This window comes from Durio zibethinus, chromosome 9 (genome assembly GCF_047325235.1).
Source record: "Durio zibethinus cultivar Kanyao isolate XHJ-2024 chromosome 9, ASM4732523v1, whole genome shotgun sequence".
NCBI lineage: Eukaryota > Viridiplantae > Streptophyta > Magnoliopsida > Malvales > Malvaceae > Durio > Durio zibethinus.
This window is the reverse complement of record NC_143170.1, coordinates 21,807,596-21,831,097: the sequence shown is the minus strand read 5'-3', so window position 1 is coordinate 21,831,097 and position 23,502 is coordinate 21,807,596. Positions and strand designations below refer to the sequence as shown.

General features: G+C 31.4%; 1 protein-coding gene across 17 annotated transcripts; it reads left to right on the top strand.

Moving 5' to 3' along the window:
• The first annotated feature begins 11,060 nt into the window (after positions 1–11,060).
• LOC111311528 (protein MODIFIER OF SNC1 1-like) lies at positions 11,061–22,601 on the top strand. Of its 17 annotated transcripts, none has more exons than XM_089765874.1 (12): positions 11,061–11,185; positions 11,307–11,373; positions 11,468–11,511; positions 14,880–14,956; positions 15,690–15,770; positions 15,887–15,930; positions 16,059–16,428; positions 16,906–17,008; positions 17,806–17,883; positions 17,997–19,296; positions 19,394–19,658; positions 19,734–22,601. In XM_089765874.1, exons 4-12 carry the CDS (start codon positions 14,900–14,902, stop codon positions 22,245–22,247), a joined length of 4,812 nt encoding a protein of 1,603 aa, XP_089622000.1. In that variant the 5' UTR covers positions 11,061–11,185; positions 11,307–11,373; positions 11,468–11,511; positions 14,880–14,899; the 3' UTR covers positions 22,248–22,601. The 17 variants fall into 17 exon arrangements, with proteins under 17 accessions (XP_089622000.1, XP_089622002.1, XP_089621999.1 ...); XM_089765876.1 differs by having other exon boundaries at positions 15,882–15,926; XM_089765873.1 differs by having other exon boundaries at positions 11,307–11,378.
• Positions 22,602–23,502: the final 901 nt, after the last annotated feature.

The window sequence follows — 23,502 nt, the reverse complement described above, 5'->3', positions numbered from 1 at the left end:
ATTTTGCTTCCAAAATAAAAGAACAAATTGTTGCATATAGCGCTAAAAAGAGAATGCAAAATTTCATTCTTGGCTATTGGAAACATTACCATGTGATCAAGGCATTTAGGTGCCACTTTTGGAGTTTCAAAGAAAACCAAATAGAGTTGCTAAGTTGGCTCTTTGAAAGCCTCCCATTGGTCATAATTTTGACTTCTTAAAGTTCAAAGGATCATGAGAAGAAGGCTTGAAAGAAAAGGGAGCTAAAGAAACCAAACAAGCAAGCAAAGGCCATAAAGGAAGGAAAAAAGAAATATCTAGAAGGCTAGTAGTTGCTTAGATATTTTTGTTGCAAGTTTAGGGACTAAAGCACCTCTTATTTGCCTATCTATAAATAGGAGAGATTGGCCAATCATAAGAGAGTTTTAGCTAGATTCTTAGATTTTTAGTTTTAAGTTCTCATTTGCCTATCTATAAATAGGAGAGATTGGCCAGCTATAAGAGAGTTTTAGCTAGATTCTTAGATTTTTAGTTTTAAGTTTTTGCACTTTATTTTCTCTACACTTATATTTTCTCTCTTTTCGAACAAGGTTGTTTGGCATCTTTTGCTTTGCTTTCTATGCACATTTAACTTTCTAGCATCAATTTTCAATGGCCTTTCATATTTTCTCATTGAAATTCCAAGAATCTTATGTTTTTACCTCCTAATTCACTTGATTTCATGTGATCATCAATGCTATTTTGCAATTTTGATTTTTGACCTCCTTGCAATATTTTGACAAGTTCTTCATTAAATCTAACTTGTTTTTGGCCAAACTTTTTTTTAGGGTTCCTAGCTCATAGATCTTTAATTTAAAAAAAAATCTCATTCAAATTACATCCACACAATTTCAGATCTAGCTTTAGATTTTTAGCTAAACTTAACTAGCAGAGTTGAACTTTGCATGAGTGACAGCATAGTAAGTATCTTCTCTCCATCTTGGCATTTGGTTTGCAACTTCTATACTTTAGACTTTTAAATTCATGTGTTTACTTGTTAATTATCATTTGATTGCATTTAATTTCATGATTTTACCTACTGTTTGGATGGATTTATCTAAAATTGCTCTATTTTTCCAAATTTGCATATAGTTTGAATTTGTAGTTAAAAGAGCTGAAAATTTTCTTATGTGATGTGATTTCTTTGCTGAATCATTTTATAAACTTGTTGATATATCCTTCTTTAGCTTAGTTCCAACTCATTTTCTCTAGAAATTTTTAGATCTAATTTTTTTTCTTTCCTTGACATGGTAAATTCCTATTTCAACTCAGTTTTTATTTTAACTTTCTTTTGTTAGTTTTTGCATTTTCATTTCAATTTTGTTCTTCAAATTAGTTTCTCTTTTAGTTCATTAAATTTTCTTTTAAATTTTAGCTCATGTTCAATTGATTCTACACAATTTAGATCCAAGTTGCTAGCTTGGAATTTGGTTTCCAATTTTGTAACTAATTTTTGGCTTTCATTCCTTAGCTTAGATCTTGCAAATTTCTCTTCATTAATTGTATTTCAAAATTGCTTCTAGTCTAGATCATTACTTGTTTTTACAATTTTAAGCTTGAGTCTATCTAAATTGATGCACTTTAGATCTAGTTTTAGTTGTTGAAATGTGGTTTTTCCAAGCTTTACACGACATTTTTTGTTGTTACTTGTTCATTATAATTTTTGTGTTCTTGCTTCTTAATGCTCACTTCAAATATGTTTCCACTTAGATTAGGCTACTGTGTTTTACCAATTACATCTTGTTTAGTTTATTCCTTTTGTATTTTCTTAGCTAAAAATTAAGTTATTACTAAAGTTAGTTAGAGTTAGTTAAAAGTAGTTAATTGAATTACAATATTTTAGCTATTGTTTTACTTACTTCTTGCATTTGTCATTTTCAATTCTTAGGTTAAATTTCCATTTTAATTCATGTTTAGTTCTTTGCATTTTACTTTAAGTATTGTTTTTGTTGAATCTTTTCATTTACTTAGTTTACATATAGTAAGCTTATATTTTACTATACTTGTGCTTAATGCTTTGTTTGATTTTATCTTTTTAGTTAGCTTAATGTCATGCTTACTTTTGTTCAATTGAACTAACTTTAGATATTGTATGGGGATAATAGGTACTTAGGTTAAGAATCTCTTTAATTAATCCTTGTGGGATCGACATTTAGGCTTTTTAGCCTCTGTTATTACTTACATAACCTGTGCACTTGTAGAATTTTTTAATAACAAATTAAGCACATTAGGAGTAAAAAGAAGCTTATTTTACCAAAAAAAAGTAAAATTAACTCATTTAAATAATAAAAATAACTATATTTGATAGAGTTATCATTTGTATAATCAAGTAAGCCTCCAAAATCTTACCTTCATGTAGTGTTAATGGTATGAAATGTCAAGTAGAAAATATAGTTAGCATTCAAGCCTTTTATCTTCTTATTAAAGTATTGGTTATCTTTTTCTCTCATAAACTATAATTAAGTATGAATATAGTTTTTAAGTTGTCATATGATTATTATCGATAATAATATATTAAGTATAAAAATAAATATATTATGTACAAAAAAATTAAATCATTCAAATGTGTTATTTTATCTTATATAGGTCCATTTATGTCAAAAGTCCTTGTACTTTATTGAAATTTAAAATATAGTCCTAGTATAATTTATGCAAATGTAGTCCTCACACTATTTTAATTTGATAATTTTAGTCTAATCACTTAAATACTCTTTTCAATTTTTGTCATTAAAAATGTTGACCTACTATGGATTGAATGACATGTCATGTGACTTGACTTTTAGTCCACAGCATATTTAAACTTTTTATTTCTTATTTAAAAAAAAACCATAATAATCAAATTTTATTTTGTTACACATTAATAATTGAAAAACAAACAACTTCAAAAATGAAAAGAATACCTAAGTCCCAAATCTCTAGCACTCAATTTTTAAATTTGAAATCTCTACCACTTAGCCTTAATTGCACATTTTTATTCTTAAATGGCTTCAAACTTCACAACCAACTTCAAAATCAATTTTAGTATACCAAAATGCACATTTCATTCATATATTCATGATAGTTGCTATATCCAAAGAAACGCCTTCCAAAATTCTCATCACTTGTTGAAGCGATTAAAAGAGCCTTCAATAAATTAAATACCTCGTACTGATTTTTTTTAACTTCCAAGATTCTAAACAGCTTTCTTTCCCTATTTAGGTAAACATAAGTTGTTTGAATAGTTTCGTTTTCTCGCTAGCGGTGATTTCAAGCAAGAATCATATATTCTAAATACTTATGATTTAGGTTGAGAAGTAAGAATTTTAAATTTAAGGACTAAGTGCTAGTGATTTGGGGTTAATTCCAATACCAATACACATTGAATTTAGTAAATTACTTTAATGTATTTTGAATCTTGAACATAGATTTGATTATAAAAAATTGTTTAAATAGGTCTTACTTTAAAGGAATAGAAACATTATTTGATGAATAATTTTACCCTTATAGTACGAAATTATAATTCTAATTTATTTAACAAACTAATAAAAAATAATAGTTTTATTAAAATTAGATAGTTAGACATATGTATCATATATTAACAAATTTATGATAGATTTTTACTATATTTGTATAAGATTTTTTGCATATGGTCACAATATACTACAATTGTGACAGAAAAGTGTTATAAAATTAGTAATAGATTCTATATTTTTTGACAAAATGTAGCAAGAATAGTGATAGAATTAGTAACAATATTTCACATGGATGACAAAAATTGACGAATTTAGTGACAATATATGACAATCGTGATAGAATATTATGATAGATTTTTCAATATTGTGATAGAAAATTGTGACAAGTTTTAAAATTTAATATTCCTTTCAAGCTAACCTTGATATAATTCTTCGATAGTCACCCTTTTGAGCCTAATGATACCTTTCTTTGTTATAAAACCACAATATAAACCCAAGTCTTGATTTGATATTTTGTATTTTTTGGTCCCTTACCCTATGTGCATTAGGATATTCATGCATTATCTTTGAGCTATGCATTATTAGGGAGTACAAGTAAAGCTTGGAAAAAGAATGAAAAAGAAGAGAAAGTAGAAGAATGAAAATGAAAATAAGTAAACAAAAAAAAGCTTATGTTCCAAAGGAAAAGAAAAAAAAGGTTTTGAAAAAGAAAAGAAAAACAAAGAATGAAAAGAAAATAAAGTGGTGTGCAAATCAAAGAAAGGGAATAAAAAGAAAAGTGTATGCAAAGAAAAAAGTATGAGGGTGATTCTTTAGAAAAGCTCTTAATTTTCTTTACCTTGAAAGCTCAACATTAATAATTCTATGAAAGTAATGCATTGTTAGGGTACTTAAGCTTAAAATGACTTTTATCATACCTTCACCTTAGCTTTACATTACAAGTTTATAAAATTCTAATTGACCTTTAGTCATGTGTTTATGTACATTAGTGGAGATAGGTGTGATAGGTGATAATCTATTTTTATAAAGTTATTATGGTATTTAATTTATTAATTACATGATTTACTAGATTAACTTTGCTTGATTCTTAACAATTTAATTCAATTATAAACTTAATTAATTTAATTATTTCATGTTGTAAGTAAATTAAATAATAAAGAATAAGGTGAAATTCTAATCTATTGGATGCCATGTTGGATGTGTGTACATACAATGGATAATTTTTAAGTGACATGATAGTAGCTAGACTTTAATTAGATAGGTTGAGCAACTAGGATGATGACATGGCAAAGAGTAAAAATTTTGTTCAAGAATTCTAAACTGAATTGGTCTCTTAATTTGTATAGAATTAATGTCAATTTAAAATTTGCATGGATTTGATTTTATTGGTCATGAAAAGAGTTGCCACACCATGCTAACCAAAGTTACTTCTTGAGGACATAACCTTATTGGCCATTTGCATGAAGAAGAAAGCTGCTAGCATAAGAGGATAAGAAGCAGCAACTTGCAACTGCTACCTACACAGATTACTACCTACATGGGGTGTTCTACTCAAAATTTTGGTGCATAAACAAATGTCGAGTTGGTTTAAAAGAGCACGACTGTTGTATGACATTTGTTTAAGAAGTGAAAGTTGGCAACCAACTCCATGAAGAAAACTAGCCAGCTATTGTGGTTTTAATTGTACTAAAATTTTAGATTTTTCATGCTCATTTTTAGTGTAATTTTACTTATATTTTGGCTTATTCCTTGATATTTTTGACAAAATTACTCATAAATGCACATTTATCTCATGTATAGGTGCAAATAAAAAAATAAAAAATTTCAGATAATTTTTTATACAATTTGGAGGATTTTTGTCTAATTTGTGCAAATGGCCTAAACTAATTTTAATAAGCTATATTACCTTTTGAGAGAGTTTTCTTGATCGTTGCTTTTATGAATTTTTTGAGCTTAATTTTTAAAATTTTTTTACTAATTTTAATGTTGAATTTGTTCATTAAATGTCTTGACTTGTTGGTAGCCAAATGAAGAGAATAAAGCATGCAAGTGGTGCCAAAACTACAAGGGAAAATGCTATTGTCATGACTTCATAAAGCTTCAAGTGGTGCATTGCTTTGACGCTAACACTTTGGCATTCAAATAAGGTCTTAAAAGGTTGATGAGCTAGCATTTTGGAAGGTTCTCATTGGTTATAATATAGCCTTCTTGAAATGGCAAAATGCATGAGAAATAGGTTTGCAAATGAAAAAGAGTTCGAAGAGCTAAACAGCCAAGAACAAGTAATGAAATAAGGATGAAGGAAGGCTTTAAAAGATTATTTATTTATAGATATTTTAGAGAGATTTTTTGGGCTCAATGCATCACTCACCTGCCTATAAATAAGGAGAGAGCCAACTAGTTTAGAGAGACTTTAGCCAGGACTTTAACTTAGGATTTAAATTTTTTGTTTTTAAAATTTTTGCACTTTTCATTTTCCTACACTTATTTTCTTGCATATTCTTACTTGCCAAACAGTTTTAATTTCAATTTTTCTCATTGATTCTTGTTGTAGTTTTCACTTTCCTAAGATATTTTTTAGTGTTCTTTACAATTTTGGTAATGAAATTCATAAATTTGATTGATTTTTAACTCAAACTTCAAGTTTTCTCATTGATCTCAATTTTGTTTCTACATTTTCACACTTGACCTAATTGTAGTGTTTTCTCAAAATCAATCATTTCGTACTTGTTTTTGCTCTAATTTTTTCACAAATTCATAGCTCATTAGGCTTTAACATAGTAAAAAATTGACATAATACAAGTAATTCTGGCAAGTTAAGGTTGAAATCTTAAAAGCAGTGAAGATCATATGTGCAATTCAAGTTGGAGCTTGGTTCTTCTCTCTTCTTGGCGATTTGTTGCTTCTTTCAATTTTTAATCTCTTAGATTTACTTGTTATCTTATTGTCATAACATATCAGTTCGGAGACTCAACCCCTAGACATAAAAATTAAAAAATCGTGAAAAACAAAGAGAGTCACTACGAATCTTTTTTAGGATGTGATTGATTATCCAAAAATTTTATCTTTTTAATAAAAACAATGAATTTATTAAAAAGATAATTTTGGTTTACAAAAATAGATTAGGTTCGGGAGTCAGTTATATGTGAGGAAAGATTAGTACTCCTACAACACCCATAAAATTGGTACCAATTAGTTAGGCGCTATTTGTAATTCTAGATAAAAATGGTTTTTTATATGAAATTTAATTATAATTTCCTTTGTTTGTAAGAAATAATTTATTTAGGAATATTATAAAAATCTTCAAATTAAAGAAATACCTTTAAAGTCTTTGACATAAAGATAGAATTCGAATATAGTCTTTTCATTTAAGATTTATCATAACATTCCTCCTAAAATTATAAAATAACACTCTTTGTAAAATATAATCATTGATGACTCTTGAACATCTAGGTAGAGTACCAATAATTATATTTCACAAAATGCTATTTTAATTTTATTTGTTCAAAACTAAAAATTTTAAAAAAACTTTTTATGTAGTAAAAAAAACAAAAAAAATATAATTAATATTTAAACATTCGTAACTAGAGCAAACGTATATGTGTATCATAAATGAGGACATTAATTTAAAAATGAAACATATGCAAATAATGATCAAATACAAATTTAAGAATCGAGTTTTCAAATATAAAGAGTTCACATAGACTCTCTAATATCTAAGTAGAGTTTGGGTGTAAATTTTTATATTTAAAATTCTGTTCTATTATTTTTATTTATATTTAAAATTATGTTCTATTATTTTTATTATTTTGTATTTTCATAATCATGGTTTTAACAAACGAATTTATTTTGAGCTGTAGAAATGTATGAAAATTTTTAATAAAATAAAATTTTGTAAATACTTAAATATCTAGGCAACATTCATGAGTAGATTACTTTATAAAAGGTTTTCATGCAACTCCTTAAAAATTTAAAACGAGTTTGAGATTTTGGGTAGGTTTAGGTTCAAATTTTAAGAATTTATGAACCTCTTTAAAATATATATATTCATTATAAATTAGGATACTAATTTGAAAAGGAAATATATGCCAATAATGATCAAATACAAATTTAAGAATCGAGTTTTTAAACATAAAAGGATCATTTGGACTCTCTCACGTCTAGGCAGAGTTTGAATGCGATTTTTTATATTTAAAATATCGTCATATTATTTTTATTATATATATTTTTTATAATCATGGTTTTAACAAAATGAGTTTATTTTGAGTTGTGAAAATGTATAAAAATTCTTAATAAGATAAAATTTCCTAAATACCATAACATCTAGGTGACATTCAGGAATAGATTACTTTATAAAAGGTTTTCATGCAACTTCTGAGAAATTTAAAACAAGTTTGAGATTTTATGAAATTATACACATGATAAGAACAAATTACACAGATGTCATTACTGAATGCATGATCAAAAAACAAATTAATTACAAGCCTATGCATTTACAAAACTAAATTACAAACAAGTTTCGTATGAAAATTCAAGAAAAAAAAATGGATCAAACATGACAAACTTTTGAAATTGGTTTGAATATTCCACCATTTTGTTCTTTAAAAATCTAACCAAACAAATATAAAAATAAACCAAACAACTTATTCAACTATCACTTTTCCATTAAAAAGTTAATCCAGCACATTGAAAATTTAGTAAACATAACAAACATAAAAATCAAATACATAAGATCAAGCAATATTTGGCTACAAATAGATGAGCAAGTTTTGGCCAAGCAAGGAAATTACCATGGTTAGATACTCTATGGCGTTTCCCTAAGCAATCAACATTTCATTTCACTCAAATATCCATTAAATATCACAATTTCCATATGAAAGCATCTACAATAAATGAGGATTTTCAACAAACATATAACAAACTAAGAAGAGAAGAAAACATGGAGTCAACATTTAAAAGTCAAACAATATCCTCATATCACATTTTAGCTAAAATTTATGTAAACAACATATAAACTTATCATTTAATCATCATAAATAACCTTCAAAAACTAGAAAAACATTAATGGAGGACCAAAAGAGGTTTGGCCATGGTGAGGTTGTTTGGCCAAATGTCTATAGGTCAAAATGGTGGATTGAAAATTCTTTGTTGCTTGATTTTCTTGTTTCAATCCAAACTATTAACTAGTTGGATGTAAGTTGATTTAAGCTTAGTAAAAAAATCAATGAAAAATTATCACTTTCTTAAAAAGGAAACAGAAAATTAAAAAAGTAAATGATATGGAGGATGTGATGAATGTTATGAAATGGAAAAAAAAAAAGAGAAAAAAATAGGAAAAAGAATTCTACATACTTCAAGCTTTTCACAACTTTTTTTATTTTCTTTTTGATTTTTTTCTTCCTTTCTTCTTTTCATGAGCTACCCTTCCTTATTCAAAATTGTTGAAAACCTCACCCTCTTAAAGAAAATGAAGACAAAAATCTATCTAAGATTGAATTATAGCCATTAAATCAAATCTCATATAATGGTTAAAGTTCTTCCCATTTTTTTTTCAAGGAGCAACCTTTAGCCATTGGATTAAGATCCAATAAGAGATCCAATAAGAGATCTAACAACCTACATTATTCACTACAATGATTGGATTTTTATAACTCTTAAACCAAATGAAAATACCATTTTACCTATAGTACAAAATTATTAGTATTTAGGCTATTTTCTTAAAAATCAATGTTCCTATACTGATTTTTGAGATTTTAAAACTCCAAAAATCATGAAATATTATAAAATTAAAATCTAAATTTTTTTAAAAAAATCTAAGATTAGGAAGTTCAAATTACAAAATATCTTTAAGGGGTATTTTAGTAATTTCATACCTCCTGTAGTACCGTTATGATTTCAAATGCACCAAAATTTATGAAATAAAGATCTAAAAAGTTTTATGAAAATTTGAGCTCGAAAAAGGGGTATTTTAGTAATTTCTTATCTTTTCAGGGTATTGTTATGATTTCAAATGCATCAAAAATCATGAAATATTATGAAATTAATATCTGAAAAATTTTATAAAAATTCAAGCTCATTAAAGATAAATTACGAAAATACCCCTAAAAGGTATTTTAGTACTTTTATAATTCTTTAAGTGCAATAAAAATTTTAGTGCTTTAAAAATCGCTAATTTTAACTTTTGAACCACATTGATTCCAATTAGGTTATGAATTTTGAGAATTAATTCAGATTCCATCCATTTTGACTAAATTTTGTACAATTTTGATTTTGTTTAGCTAATTTTAATTTTATTGATCAAGTTTGATCAATTTGACCCAAGTTAACTTTGGGTCTCTAAATGGGATAATTTGTAGGCTCTTTATCGGTTGTAAATAGTTCTCCGTAATGGTTCTATATTAATGGTTCCAGCCCTTATTTACAAATGAGCTTAAGTCAATCATGTTAAAAATGTTCCATATAAAATTCGGTGTCTACATTTGCTTATTTTCATTTTGTTGCAATTTATTTTATGATTTTGATTGCTGTTTGGATGATTTGTTCATTTATTGTTTTATTTTTTTCTATTTTGAATAGATCTTGATTTGCTAATTTGTTGAGATGTTCTTCTTTAATTTTGCTACAATTTTTTTTTGAATTTTATAGTAAACTTATTGATGAATGATATACTAGCTTAGTTCAAGTTTTTTTTTTTTTTTCAAAAAATTCTAGATTTTTTTTCTCTATTGACTCGATAGTTACCAGCTAAACTCAGTTTCAGTTTTTTTTTACTTCTTTTTATTCATTTTTGCATTTTCTTTTTGTCTTATTCTTTAAATCGATTTCTTTTATAATTCTTTCAATGTTCTTTCAATTTTCAGTGTATGTTTATATAATTTTACACAATTTAGGTTAAATTTATAGCTTAATCATGTGGTTTCCAGATTTTGCTATATTTTTAGTTTTGATGTTCTAGCTTAAAATTTGTAATTTTTTTCATTGCTTACATTTCAAATCGATTTTTACTTTAAATCATGTTTAGACAAATCTACAAGTGCATAAATTGTTTAAGTAATAATAGTAACTTTTTGATCAAGATATCATTCCATAAAGATTAGGCAAAAAAATTTCTAAGCTAAATATTTATTTTTTTCATACCCTTCTAAAGTTAGCTTATTAAATAAAGAAAAATATTGCATTAAACTAACTAAAAAGTAAAATCAAACAAAGCATGTAACACATTTATGATATGGTCTAAATTGTAAAATATAAATTAAGTAAAATAAAGTGTAAAAACAATAGATAAATAAAAATGCAATGAATTAAATATGACTTAATTATACAAGCGAAATAAAAAAAAAAAAAACACATTCTAATTTTTTTTATTTTTTAAAATATACTTTAAAAAAATATATCACTTTTTAATGTCACTTATGAAATTACAATTTTATACTAATAATATATCAAATAGTTACATTTTTTAATCGTGTTCTTGATTCGTAAAGGAAAAAAGAAATGGAAGAGAAATTTTTTTTCATAATTTCTATTTCAACTTTTTTTTTTATTTTTTTTCCATTACATTAAATCTAACTTTTATAGGATAAACATTCCACATTGGAACAGAAAAGAAATCTTGCTTGGAAACCATGAGCTTTGTATGCTCTCTTTGCAGCCATTCAACCACTAGGCCAGGAAGACTTGGGATTTTGATTTGATATTAAAAGCAGGAGTCACTCGTGCGAGAACTTTTTTTTTTTTTTTTTTATTTTCAAAAACCTCACTTTTTTCTTCTTCAGTTCCTTTATTTTTTTCCTTCTTCCTTTCATCTGATTTCAAGCCCATCCGTTGCTTTTGCAGCCCCGTCGATCTCCTTCTATTTCCCAATCACTTTTTTTTTTCCCCTTCTCGCGATCTCACGAAATCTGTGAGGTTTCGATCACTTTCTCTTTCTCTCTCCATCCTTTTTTTTTTTTTTAAATTAAGGACACCGCTTTTTGTGATTTTTTCTCTCTCTCTAGGGTTTCCTTGAAGGGACGACCCCAAGAATCCCATCTTATCTCAGGCAAGTCATTCCTTTGTATTTTCTTTCCTTTTAGATTCTAGATACTGTTTATAATCTCTGGAGTTTGTTGTTTCCCGAGAAACAATCATGGGCTAATAAGGAAAATAGTTCCAATAATAATAAGGGAAAACTATGTTTCATATTTGTGCGACATAAGTTCATTTTTATTGGGTCGTGATTTGATCTTCTGGGAACTAAAATAACTGGGAGCCTTTTTTTTTTTTTTTCAGTTTATTTTTATTATTACATTGAGTTTTTTTTTTCCTGTTCTTTTAATATATATATATATATTTTTAAATTTTGGGGTATAATAAAATGACGTTAAGAAGTTTTTCTGATAATAGGGAGATGAGAAAAGGAAATAAAGGGGTTTGTGAGATAGGTAGAGTGTTGATAGATCTAGGTTTTCAAGTTTACAAAATGCTGTGCTCTGGGTTGAATTATGAACGTTGAGAAGGGTAAGACGTAATACAACACGGTTATGTTCTAGAAGTGAAGAGAATGGGAAGCTACTGGACATGTGTTCACTTTAAGTCTCTTTTGTGGTGTATTTGTTTGCTGGCCTTGCCTATAAAACTCAATATTGGAAGGAAAGAGCAAAACGAAGTAAACCTTTATTGGTGGAAGAGCATTGTCTTGCTCAACTGAAACTTGGGGGGTTTGTTGGATTTTCGGTTTCTTTTGAGTGTACCATCGGAGAAGAGAGTTTACACAAAGATAGAAGCAAAAACAACGGTTTATTCTTCAGTATTGGATGGGTGAAAGATTATTTGCTTCAGTGGTTTCACTGAGAATATTTTAGTTCACATGCTGAGTTAAAATGTTGGAAATGCCCATTGAAGATTATTTGGATGGACTTTTTATACATAACATTTTTGCTGGCAGTTCTAAGAGGCCAAGATTGAAGTTTAATGTTATGACCTTTGATCTTGAGGTCTGAGGTGTTTGCTTGGCCCTAAACCTTTACATTTCTGAGAAGCTGTTTGATAAGTTTGTTAATTTGGTTTCTTGTGAGGAGTACTAGTGCTGCCAGCAGAGCTTGTAACTTAATTGGTAATTTTTTATTCATTCCTACATAAAGGATTTAGAAAGTTGGCGTATAGGTTCTAGAAGTTAGCATATCAGAAGTCTGAAATACATGTCCTACCTATGAAGCAATGACACAGCAGAACCCTCTGTGTATCGGTGTCATACCGGTATCCGACATGGACACATCAACGACATGGCAAAATATGTACAGGAATGGTCAAACATGGCAAAAAAGAAAAAAATCCAAATTGGACATGGTCTCGATATGGTCCATGGGAGGAACATGGCTAAGGAAAAATAAAGAAATATTCTGTTGTTTTGTGTTGATGGATGAGAATTAACTTGGCTGACCTGCCTGCTGCTGTTTTTGTTGTTGTTGAAACATCATTGTTCGTGGCTGTGACTGTGTTGTTGCTGGTACTGTTGGGTTTGAGACTGAATGACTGACATGGACGACGGTGGAGCTATGTCTCTTGCTGCTTGTTGTTGCATTGTATTTGATAGATAAAGGGAAGAGATATGGGAGATCTAACAGAGAAGTCAAAATTTTTCTTTTTCAATTTTAATTTGGGAATCAAAATTATATAAAGAGGGTTGGGCTTGGAAAAGGAGGCATTTTTTTTTTTTTTTTGGTTTGATATGGTTCATATAGAGGACGACCGTGGAGGTGAAACTTGGATTGAGAATTGGATGGGGGTTTGTGGGTTTTTTGATGGGAAAATGGATGTTGGGCTTGCTGTGGGCTACAGTAGATTTGGGCTAAATTCATCTGTTAATTGTTATAAATAAAATTAAAAACAAAGTTCTTTTATACTTATAGGTAGATAAAAATTATTTTAATTTCTTATAAAAAAATTTAAAAGAAAAAGATTTTTATATAAAAAATAAAAATCATTAAAATAACATAGGATGACATTAACAACTTTTAAAAAAATCATAAAAAAGAATTTTTATATAATTATAATTATGATAGTTTTAGATTTAAAATTTTGTGAAAAATTTGATTATATGTTAATAAAAATATTTATATTTATATTTACATTGAATTTCTTACATAAAAAAATATATAAAATTTTTTTTTATTGTCATGTCCTATCATACCTGTGTCCTCTGTTTTTGCAAATTGTCATGTTACCATGTTTGTGTCATGTCATACACCTATTGTCTTCATGTCCGTGCTTCATAGTTTCCTACTTATGTCAATTTTCTGGTAGTACTGAGTGAAGAATTAGAGATAAGTGATAAGATTAAGAATTAGAGATAAGTGATAAAATTACCTTTACTAGCATTTAGTGGCGCGCAAGGAGATGAATGAGATCCAGCTTGGGTACTAGCATTCCTTTGTAAAATATGGTTATTGGTATGGATAATTGTGAAGGCTAGAAAGATAAGTGAAGCTGGAGTTATATGCTAATCTATTTGTTTTATTCGGTTTATTGTTTCCTCCATGATTGTGATATTCCAAAACTATGTTTTTCCCTCTTTTTTTTTTCTCTTTTTTAAGTTTTTCTTTAGACACCCAAAGTTCTTATTTATGATATTTTAAACTTCTACATATTAAAGCTTTTAAACTCTAATTTTATATGATAATTTAAATTTTAATTATAAAAAAAAATGGAAGTCAAAACTTTTTTCTCGTCTTTGTGTCAAGCTATACATGAGCTTTCAATTCAAGAAAGAGGTAGTGGTCTATTTTCTAAAAGGTTATGAAGCAAAATTTCATGAGATAGATCTAAGTATTTGTGTTTTAATTGATTCAAAAGCTTTGCAAATAACTTATTTGCTTCTTAATTTATTTTGTTATCTTTACTGTTAACTAGCTAGTGTGAAAAACTTTTACATACTGTCACAAACATATCCCAATATGACATATTTAGGTTATTGCTGCTGTTCTTTTTTTTTTTGGTTGGTCAAACAAAATGTTAAATGTCTTTACCTACCTACAGTTCTTTGTTTCATATCTTTTCTGACCATCCATGTTTCAGTTACCTCATTAAGTATTGATTAATCTGTTTTCTACGTGCCATCAGTTCATGTATGAGTGCTCTGTGGGATCTTCACCTATAAAGAACTGGATTTCCAGGGATTGGTGCTGACTTTCTGCATGGTGCAAATATTTTAGTTCCCTAGATTAACAAACACAGACAAACATGTAATAAACAATGTAATGCATATGTATGTTGGACAATGGAGATGTGCATACAAATATTATGTAATTGTTGCATATTCTACATAGCTTGTTCTGCTTGTTTACAAAGTTATATTGTTTTCCTTTGAAATTTGTTTTAACTGATTACAAAGTGTCCAACTGGTGGAATTTACCTGTTCTTCCTTATCAGGTTTTGTTCAATCTGTTTGAATGACTTTGCAGCAAAATCTGAATCATGACATCAAGTATGCTATCTGGAGAACGAAGGTATTTTGTCTTTAGAAATCAGTGTACTTGGCCTTGATACTTGTGTGATTGGCTTTGGTGCTTCCTTTTTAATCTTGACCATGTGTACTCTCATATTTGGCATCAGGGTGTTGGTATATTGATAGAGTCTGCTCAAAAAATAAAGCAAATTTGTTACCTTGGCTTTGCTTCATGCGCAGACTAGGAAAGAATCTTGGTCTAGCTGATTAAAAGTGTTTTTAATCTAATTGTTTGGAGTCTATTTGAGTGATCTTAAGCTGTGTTGAACCAAGGAAAGGCCCGAGGAAAGCATTATGATTATTGTTCCTTTATTAGAATGCTATCTTAAATTTTCCTCCATCTTTGTGCTTATCTTTTATCTTTCAGTGCTTTAAATTGCAAAATATAAGTTAGAGGAGAAAAGTTTTGAGAGGGTTTGTTTTAATAATTAATGCTTTCACATGAGGTTGGATGACAGTCTTTGTTTTTTTTTTTCTAGAAATGATTCTTAGAATGATCACATAATTCTGACGTGAAGATATCCTCCTTTTTTTGTAGTTTTAAGTGAATTATATTGGCTGCCCTCCCTTTTCCTAAAGAAAGGCGTACACCTTATTTGTTGGTATTAGTAACCTTTGTTACCATGCAGTTTATTCATTCCCTGCTTCAGTATAGTTCACACTAATGAATGGTTCTGAGATTATGTATTGCAATCTGAATTGCTTTTTATTTAAAGATGCTAACTTTTCTGCAGATGGGCCTCTGCAAGACGAAGTGGCATGACTGTTTTGGGAAAAGTTGCTGTTCCAAAACCTATAAACTTACCCAGTCAAAGGTACTTTTTTCCATTACACATGTTCTTTCTCTCCTTTTCTCAAGGTCAAATAATTCGATCTCCTTGGATTCTTCTCTTTAAACTCTTTTTTTTTCTCTCTGTTGTTTCAAGGTTAGAAAATCATGGCCTGGATCCTAATGTGGAAATTGTTCCCAAGTGAGTTGTACCATATCTAAATATCTTGTTTTTATCTTCTTCCCCTATTGTGGTTTCTATGAAGTATTTGGAATATCTTTGTTTAGATGGCAGAAATGCTTATCGGTAGCTTGGATTGTTCTGTATCTATAGGGGAACCCTTAGTTGGGGCAGTAAATCATCTTCTTCATCAAATGCATGGGGCTCCTCAACATTGTCTCCAAATACTGATGGCTGTAGCAGTTCACCTAGTCATCTCTGTGCCCGCCCTTCATCTGGTGGAAGTGGCACACGACCTTCAACCGCAGGTAGTGACAAAGCGCATGAACCTTCTAACGCCTGGGGTTCAAATTCTAGTCCATCATCAGCTTCTGGGGCATTGGCTTCAAATCAGACATCACTTGCATCTTTGCATCCTCACAGTGCGGAAACTAGACCTGGTAGCTCTCTGTTATCCCGGTTTGCTGAAGCTGTGCCTGAAAATTCAGGGGCATGGAGTGCAGCTAGGATGACAGAAAAGTTGGTATGGTCATGTAGTTAATGAGTTCAATGTTCAAAACTGATATTAACTAAAGTTCCTTGTATGGAAAATATATACTTATTGCTATTAAGTATTTGCTTCAGTTCATATTTTCAAGCATATTGTAATTATTATGTTTGCAATGATAGGCTCTAGGTTCCTTTCTAATTATTTGTTATTGGATTATGGTTTATACAGCTTGATAAAACATTGCTTTTATCATTATGCTATACCTAGAGGTGCTTGCCACATGGTGTGTAGCATTGGTTTAAATGTGTTTTATGAGTTAAGTAGGGTTGAGATGGGCAAATGGTAAGATGTTTTAATATTTTAGGGTTTTGGCTAACTTAAACCTTTTTAAATATTTCACATATCCAGTCCTAGCACTGCCAAGTTTCCCTTCTATGAAGTCTTTTCTTTTTTTCTCTTGCAGTTTGCTCTGTTATATCTAAATATGGCAGTTACCATTGTACATTGCAGGGAATGCCTTCTTCCAAGGATGATGGGTTTTCTCTCACTTCTGGAGATTTTCCTACTCTTGGGTCTGAAAAAGATACCTCTGGAAAGAACTCTGAGTTGCAAGGTTTCATGTTTTATTTTTTATTTTTTATTTTGTTAGTTATTTCCTAATTGTAAATTTATCCTTGTGGTTTAAAGTTTGGTCCTCTCTCAAAATGGTACGTGAGTGGTTGTTATATATATATATATATTTTTTTTTTGTTGAGTTCTCAATTGAACTTTTTCTCCATGAGAAAACTTGCTGCGTCAAATTTTGAACTTGTAGGTTTAAATGTTTGTAGCTTAATCACTTGTATGGCATGAAGTTCTATATTGAAAGCTTGATTTTCTGATGACATCTTTTTATTATGAAACTGGTTGTATCTCGTATTGGATCTAACAAAGTATTAGGAATGTGTATTGAGGTGGTTGTTATAGTGGTTATTGGGGGAGTTTCTTGGATTGGCATTTGATGCCCCCTCTCCAGGCTGCTAGTGATATTAGTTGCTGTTAGATATATTTTCGACTCTGGTTTTGAACTTGTAGGTTTAAATGTTTGTAGCTTAATCACTTGTATGGCATGAAGTTCTATATTGAAAGCTTGATTTTCTGATGACATCTTTTTATTATGAAACTGGTTGTATCTCATATTGGATCTAACAAAGTATTAGGAATGTGTATTGAGGTGGTTGTTATAGTGGTTATTGGGGGAGTTTCTTGGATTGGCATTTGATGCCCCCTCTCCAGGCTGCTAGTGATATTAGTTGCTGTTAGATATATTTTCCACTCTGGTTTAGTAAAGATAGGATAATTAATGGGTTTATGTCTTGAGTGGGCTATTCTAATCAGTTCCTTTACAACTTGATTAACTTTTGATTGCAGAACTTGGTTCTCAAGGTCGTCCCTGCTCATCCTCTGGAGTAGCACCAATGAAGGAGAGGACTGGGACTTCTATTGTTGGTTTGTGTGCAATTTCCTTTTCCTATCATTTTGGTTTGGCATCAACTTTTGTTATATTGGATATTGGCATTCTGATATGATTAGAATGTTTATGCATGCTTTTCTTTTTTCAGTTGACATTTCTGTAAATGCAAATCTAAAGAGTGGAAATGCAAATTCTTGGAGAAGAGATAATCCTCCATACAGTGAAGATGGTGTCCGCCCAAGCTTGGAGAAGTGGCATGCAGATCCCCAAGGACACCATCCATACCCTAATACTGGCATTCCCCTACAGCATTATGATTCTTGGCATGGCCCACCAGTAAACAATCATCCAGGTGGTGTTTGGTATAGAGGACCTCCAACAGGTCTTCCATATGGGCCACCTGTTGCTCCTGGGGGCTTTCCTTTGGAACCATTTCCTTACTATCAACCTCAGATTCCAGGTAGTGTTCTTGCTAATCCACAGCCAGTTCCTCCTCCAGGAGTGGGACCAAGGGGACCTCATCAAAAAACTGGAGATATGTACCGAGGCCCTATGCCTGATGCTTTTATCCACCCAGGTATGCCAATTAGGCCTGCTTTTTACCCTGGTCCTATTCGGGTGGCCTATGAGGGCTACTATGGTCCTCCCATGGGCTATTGTAATTCAAATGAACGAGATATACCATTTATGGGAATGCCAAGTGGCGCTTCAGCTCACAACCGGTATCCAGGTCAAAATGTTCCAGATCCTGGTGGTTCCCATGGCAATCCTCTGGGAAAAGCATTTGCTGCAGAGCATTTGGAATCTGGCTATCCTCATGATACACGAGGACTGTACATGGTTCTTCTGAACCAGCATGATGGTGGGGAAGGAAAAGATGAAGAGCACAGGTCAGAGGAGAATCCAACAGCCACTGTAGAAAAGAGTGATAAAAAGAGAACATCGTCATGGGAAAATGACTGGAAAGCGGATCAGAGAAAGGAGGAAGAAGTCTTAAGGACAGTTGTTGAAGAAGCTTCCACTCAGATTATTGACTACCATGGAGGGGATTCTATCTTGGGCAAAGTGAAGTCATCTGAAGGTGTGGAAAATGCCAAGGCATATGGTAAAATTGCAGTGATGAAAATGGATCATCCAGAAGTGCCTGCTGCTGCAAAAGATTCCAGTCTAATTCAGAAAATAGAGGGTTTAAATGCAAAGGCTCGGGCCTCTGATGGACGATGCGAGTCCATATCTGTTTGCAGTAGGGAGGAGCAGAAACATAAATCACAAGTAGTTAGTTCCAAGGCTAAGAATTTTGCAAATGAAGGTGCAACTGGTTCTTGTGCTGTATTTCCTGATGTAGCATCTGTTTCTGGAATGACTGGACCTACCTCTAAGGAATTAGGTGTTTCTGCCGGAGTTAAGAGCCTTGATTTGCCAGCTGTTGCTGGAGCAGGCATAGACAGGTTGCTCTTTTCGTGCTGCTTTTTTCTTTTTATTTTTTTTTTGATAATTTGTCTGTTGTTTCTATGGAATTGAAGATACTTACTCACAGATTTACAGATCTACCTATAGTATGGATGGTAGAACTGATCGTCGAGGCAGGGGAAGATTCAAGTCTCAAGATGTTGATGGATGGCACAAGAAACCTCCATTTACAGATTTGTCAAACATAAAATCCAACACACATTCTGAAAATCCTTCTGATGCAAATGTGGAAAACTATACGTCTTTAGAGGCTTCAGAGAAGTCTGGATCATATCTCCAAGCAAGAGATGAGGGAGAGTCCATGCCACATGTACTTGATCCAAGTGATAGTCAATCACAGGTAATTTTCTTTATATTATATGCCTGGTTGATTTGTAGACCTGAAATTTGATGTACAATGTATTTGTTTCTTCAGCATGCCATGATGAGGGAACTTGCAAAGCAGCGTGTCAAACAACGACAAAAAGAGGAGGAAGAGTGGGCTAGAGACCAGAAGGCTAAGGCTAATGCTAAATTGGAAGTGTTGAACAGACGTACACAAGCAGCTGAAGGTTTAACTCAGAAGTTGGAATCTGTTCCAGATAGTGCTGTCCATAATAAAGAAGAATCCCAAACTCTCGCAGGAGAAACTATCATCTCTATCAGATCTGAAGTAACAAGCTTGATTTCTAGCCCCACTGTAGTTGCAGGTGCTCTACAAAGCACCACTGGGGAACTTGAAAATCCCACTCTTTTGTCCATTCAACAACCTTTGGTGTCAATAAAGAATGTCCATAAGGCAACTGCAGATACACATAACCATTTTTTGCCCTTGGAACAGAGAGTTAATAATGCTGATGCTGCTCTCCATAATCACCCACAGGTTAGCGATGGTAGCACTTCAAAGCAGAAGCATGTAGGCTATAAAAAAAAGGATTATAACTCATTGGATAAGAGTTCCAGTGAGAAGTATATTTCTGCAAGTACAACTGAATTGCCAAATATTCATACTGATTTAGCAGTTGATGTGGCTCCATCTGCTGAGGCTGTTATAAATGAGATTGCCTCAATCTCTGAGTCTATTTCTACACAAAATGTTGTGAATGAGCCCTTAATGCAACAGAAAAGGAAAAATAACAGGAGTGGCAAGAACAAGCACAAAGTGGAGAAGGCATCATATATGCCTCCTTTACCATCTGGGATTTCAAAAGAAGCAAATCTTACTAGTTCTTCTGTTGAGGGTTTGAAGCCAAAGTCATCTGAATCTGAGCTGGATCCTAGCTCATTTCAGTCTCTGACTGGTTCAAAGGATGGAAATCGGTCTTCAGAGCAGGAATCAGCTTTTCCTAATGAAGAAGCCTACAGCCGAGCGAATAACCAGAAATTTCAGCATTCTCTAAGGATGCCACGAAATCCACAAGTTCATAGATCTGCAATCCATGGTGGTGATGCTGTCATCTGGGCACCTGTTCAGTCACATAACAAATCTGAGGTTACTGAGGAGGCCAGCCATAAGTCCATAGTTGAGGCTGTTGCTCCACAGGCAAAGGATGATGCTCAAGTGCAGTATAATACAAGAAACAAGAGGGCAGAGATGGAGAGGTACATCCCAAAGCCTGTTGCAAAAGAAATGGCTCAGCAAGTAATTAGTCAACAACCAGTAGCTCCTTCAGACAATCAGACTGTAGCAGATGAGATAATGGGAAGAGCAGATTCTGGGTCTCATGGAGTTGAATGTTCTCAACCTGCGGGCACAGCCATGGGGAAGGTAGGAAACACTACAGAGTCGAGGAATGATGGTAGGCAGAGTAGGCAGGGAAGAGGACATCAATCTTGGCACCAATGGACCTCAGCTGAAGCAACTTTGCAAGGCTATCAAGATGGACATTATTCCAACCCAAATAAAAATGCTCAGAAATCAGCAGAGCAGAACCAACAGCAGAAGCCTGATTTGAACCTAGTGAAAGAGCGGCCCAAGTATGATGAATGGAACACTTCTGATGGTTCGAACATTCCGGAAAATCCTGATTCTGTTGTACCACCAGTAGTTCCTGTTATAAGAGATCATGGAATGACAGGCAGAGGAAAGTGGCATGCATTCAAGGGACACAAAAGTGGGAGAAACAATTATGATTTTGATCCCAAGAAAATTAATATCGGTGAAGCTGATAAACTTGACCCAAAATCTTCGGTCACTGAGATGGTTCAGTCTGATTCACCTGCTGCTTCAGAAGAAAATCATGGTGCTGGGGATCGAACAACATCTCATTGGCAACCCAAATCTTCAGCCATCCATCAAAGAGGAAGCAGGCCTGATAGTGATCAAAATGTTGCGGCTGAAATTGGTAGGACAAACAAAAAAAATTCTACTCAGTTTAGGGTGTCACATCCCTCTCAACGAGAAAGAGAAACCAGTGAAAGTATGACTCAACGTCTTAAAGATCAATATATCTCTGATAAAAGAAGCGTTGAAGAAACACATAATGTTGGGTATCATGACTCCAAGAGGGAAAGGAAGGTAGCTTCACTTAAAGGATGCCCACACTACCCAAACCAAGGTCCTGGTCTTCCGGTCGAAGATCCTCCATCGCATGTGGATACTAGAAATGAACAGTGCTCAATGGCAGGGTTTCATAAAAATGGAAACCAAAATAACCGATTTGGCAGAGGGCATGAATTTCGTGGTGATTGGAGCTCATCTGGTCAAGAAATTAAGCAGCACAACCCACCTGCAAACCGTCAAAGGCAGAGGCAGAATTCACATTATGAGTACCATCCAGTTGGACCCCAAAATAATAGAGCAAATAATCTCGAAGGACCAAAAGATGGTTCTCATGGTACCGGTGCAAGGTTCAGTGAGAGGGGTGAGAGTCACTCAAGGCGTGGTGCAGGAAACTTCCACGGACAGCAAAGTGGCAGTTTTAGAGTAGATGGTGCTTATGATGAGTAAGGAAGGGATTCAGAATTGGTTATTTATTTGGTAAAAAGCCGCCCTGCCATGAATAAAACTCGTTTGATCCCAAATATTTTTAGATATTCATGAGTAGGCAGCATTTTTCAGTTGTAAATACTATTAAATCATCTATGAACAGACGGTGTATATGTGAATAGGGTCAGGAGAAAAGCAGCTGGTGCCTAGGCAAAACATAATAGCTGTTGATCAGAGGTACACAAATGCGGTTTATGTCATTTTGTATTTTCCAGTGTAATTTGGTCACAGTTTGTGTTCTGTAGGACCCTGGGCACATTTGTTTGAGCCTTCTATTTGGAATGAAGTAGTCAACAAGTTTTGTCTCCCTCTTCATTTTGATCTATATCATCTATCTTGACATGTAAACTCCAAAAGTACTTATAGTAATTGACTTAATATGAATTTTTAAATTAATAAATTTAATCTTAAATTATAACTTTTATTAATTTATTTAAGTTTAATTTAAATCAATTAAAATTAAAAGTAAATTTTATTTAAAATTAAAAGTAAATTTTATGTGAAATTAAATTATTTAAAAATTAAAAATTTTTAAAAATTTTTAATTCCAAAAATATTAAAAATAATTGATTAAAATACATTTAGTAACTTTTTTTTTATAAATTTTAATTTAAATGATTTTTTTATTATTAGATTTTTTATAAATAGATTAAAAAATTGTTAAAAGTGTTTAATTAAAATACCTTTAATAAATTTTATTTTAAAAATATTAAAAATAATTTATAAAATATCATCAATAATTTTTTTTAATTTTAATTTAAATAGAAAAGACGCATTTAAAATTAATATCATTTAGTAATTTTAGTTAAGTAAAGCTTAGTATGTTTTCATGATCAATTCAATTACACTTTGGTTGTTTCATACCATTACATTATTTGACTTTGTTATTCATGCTTCTGTTTTCATATCTTGTCATTGAAAGTTCAATTTATTTCATTTCTTTACAAAGTTTCCATAGGGTTTATAAATGGTAATTTCGTTTTCTCTAATTTCCATCAATCACTTGTTTACATAGTCTAAATATAAATCAAGATGATTGACTTTCTCTTCCTTTCTCATGTAACTAAAGGGAATTAAGTATCAATATATAGAGTTAAAGTAGTGGAATTTTAAAAATTTTTAATTTTATAAAGTTAAGATTAACCAACAAGATCATACAAACATAATATATATATATAAACTATATGGGTTTTGGCTATAGTATATACCCTGTGTG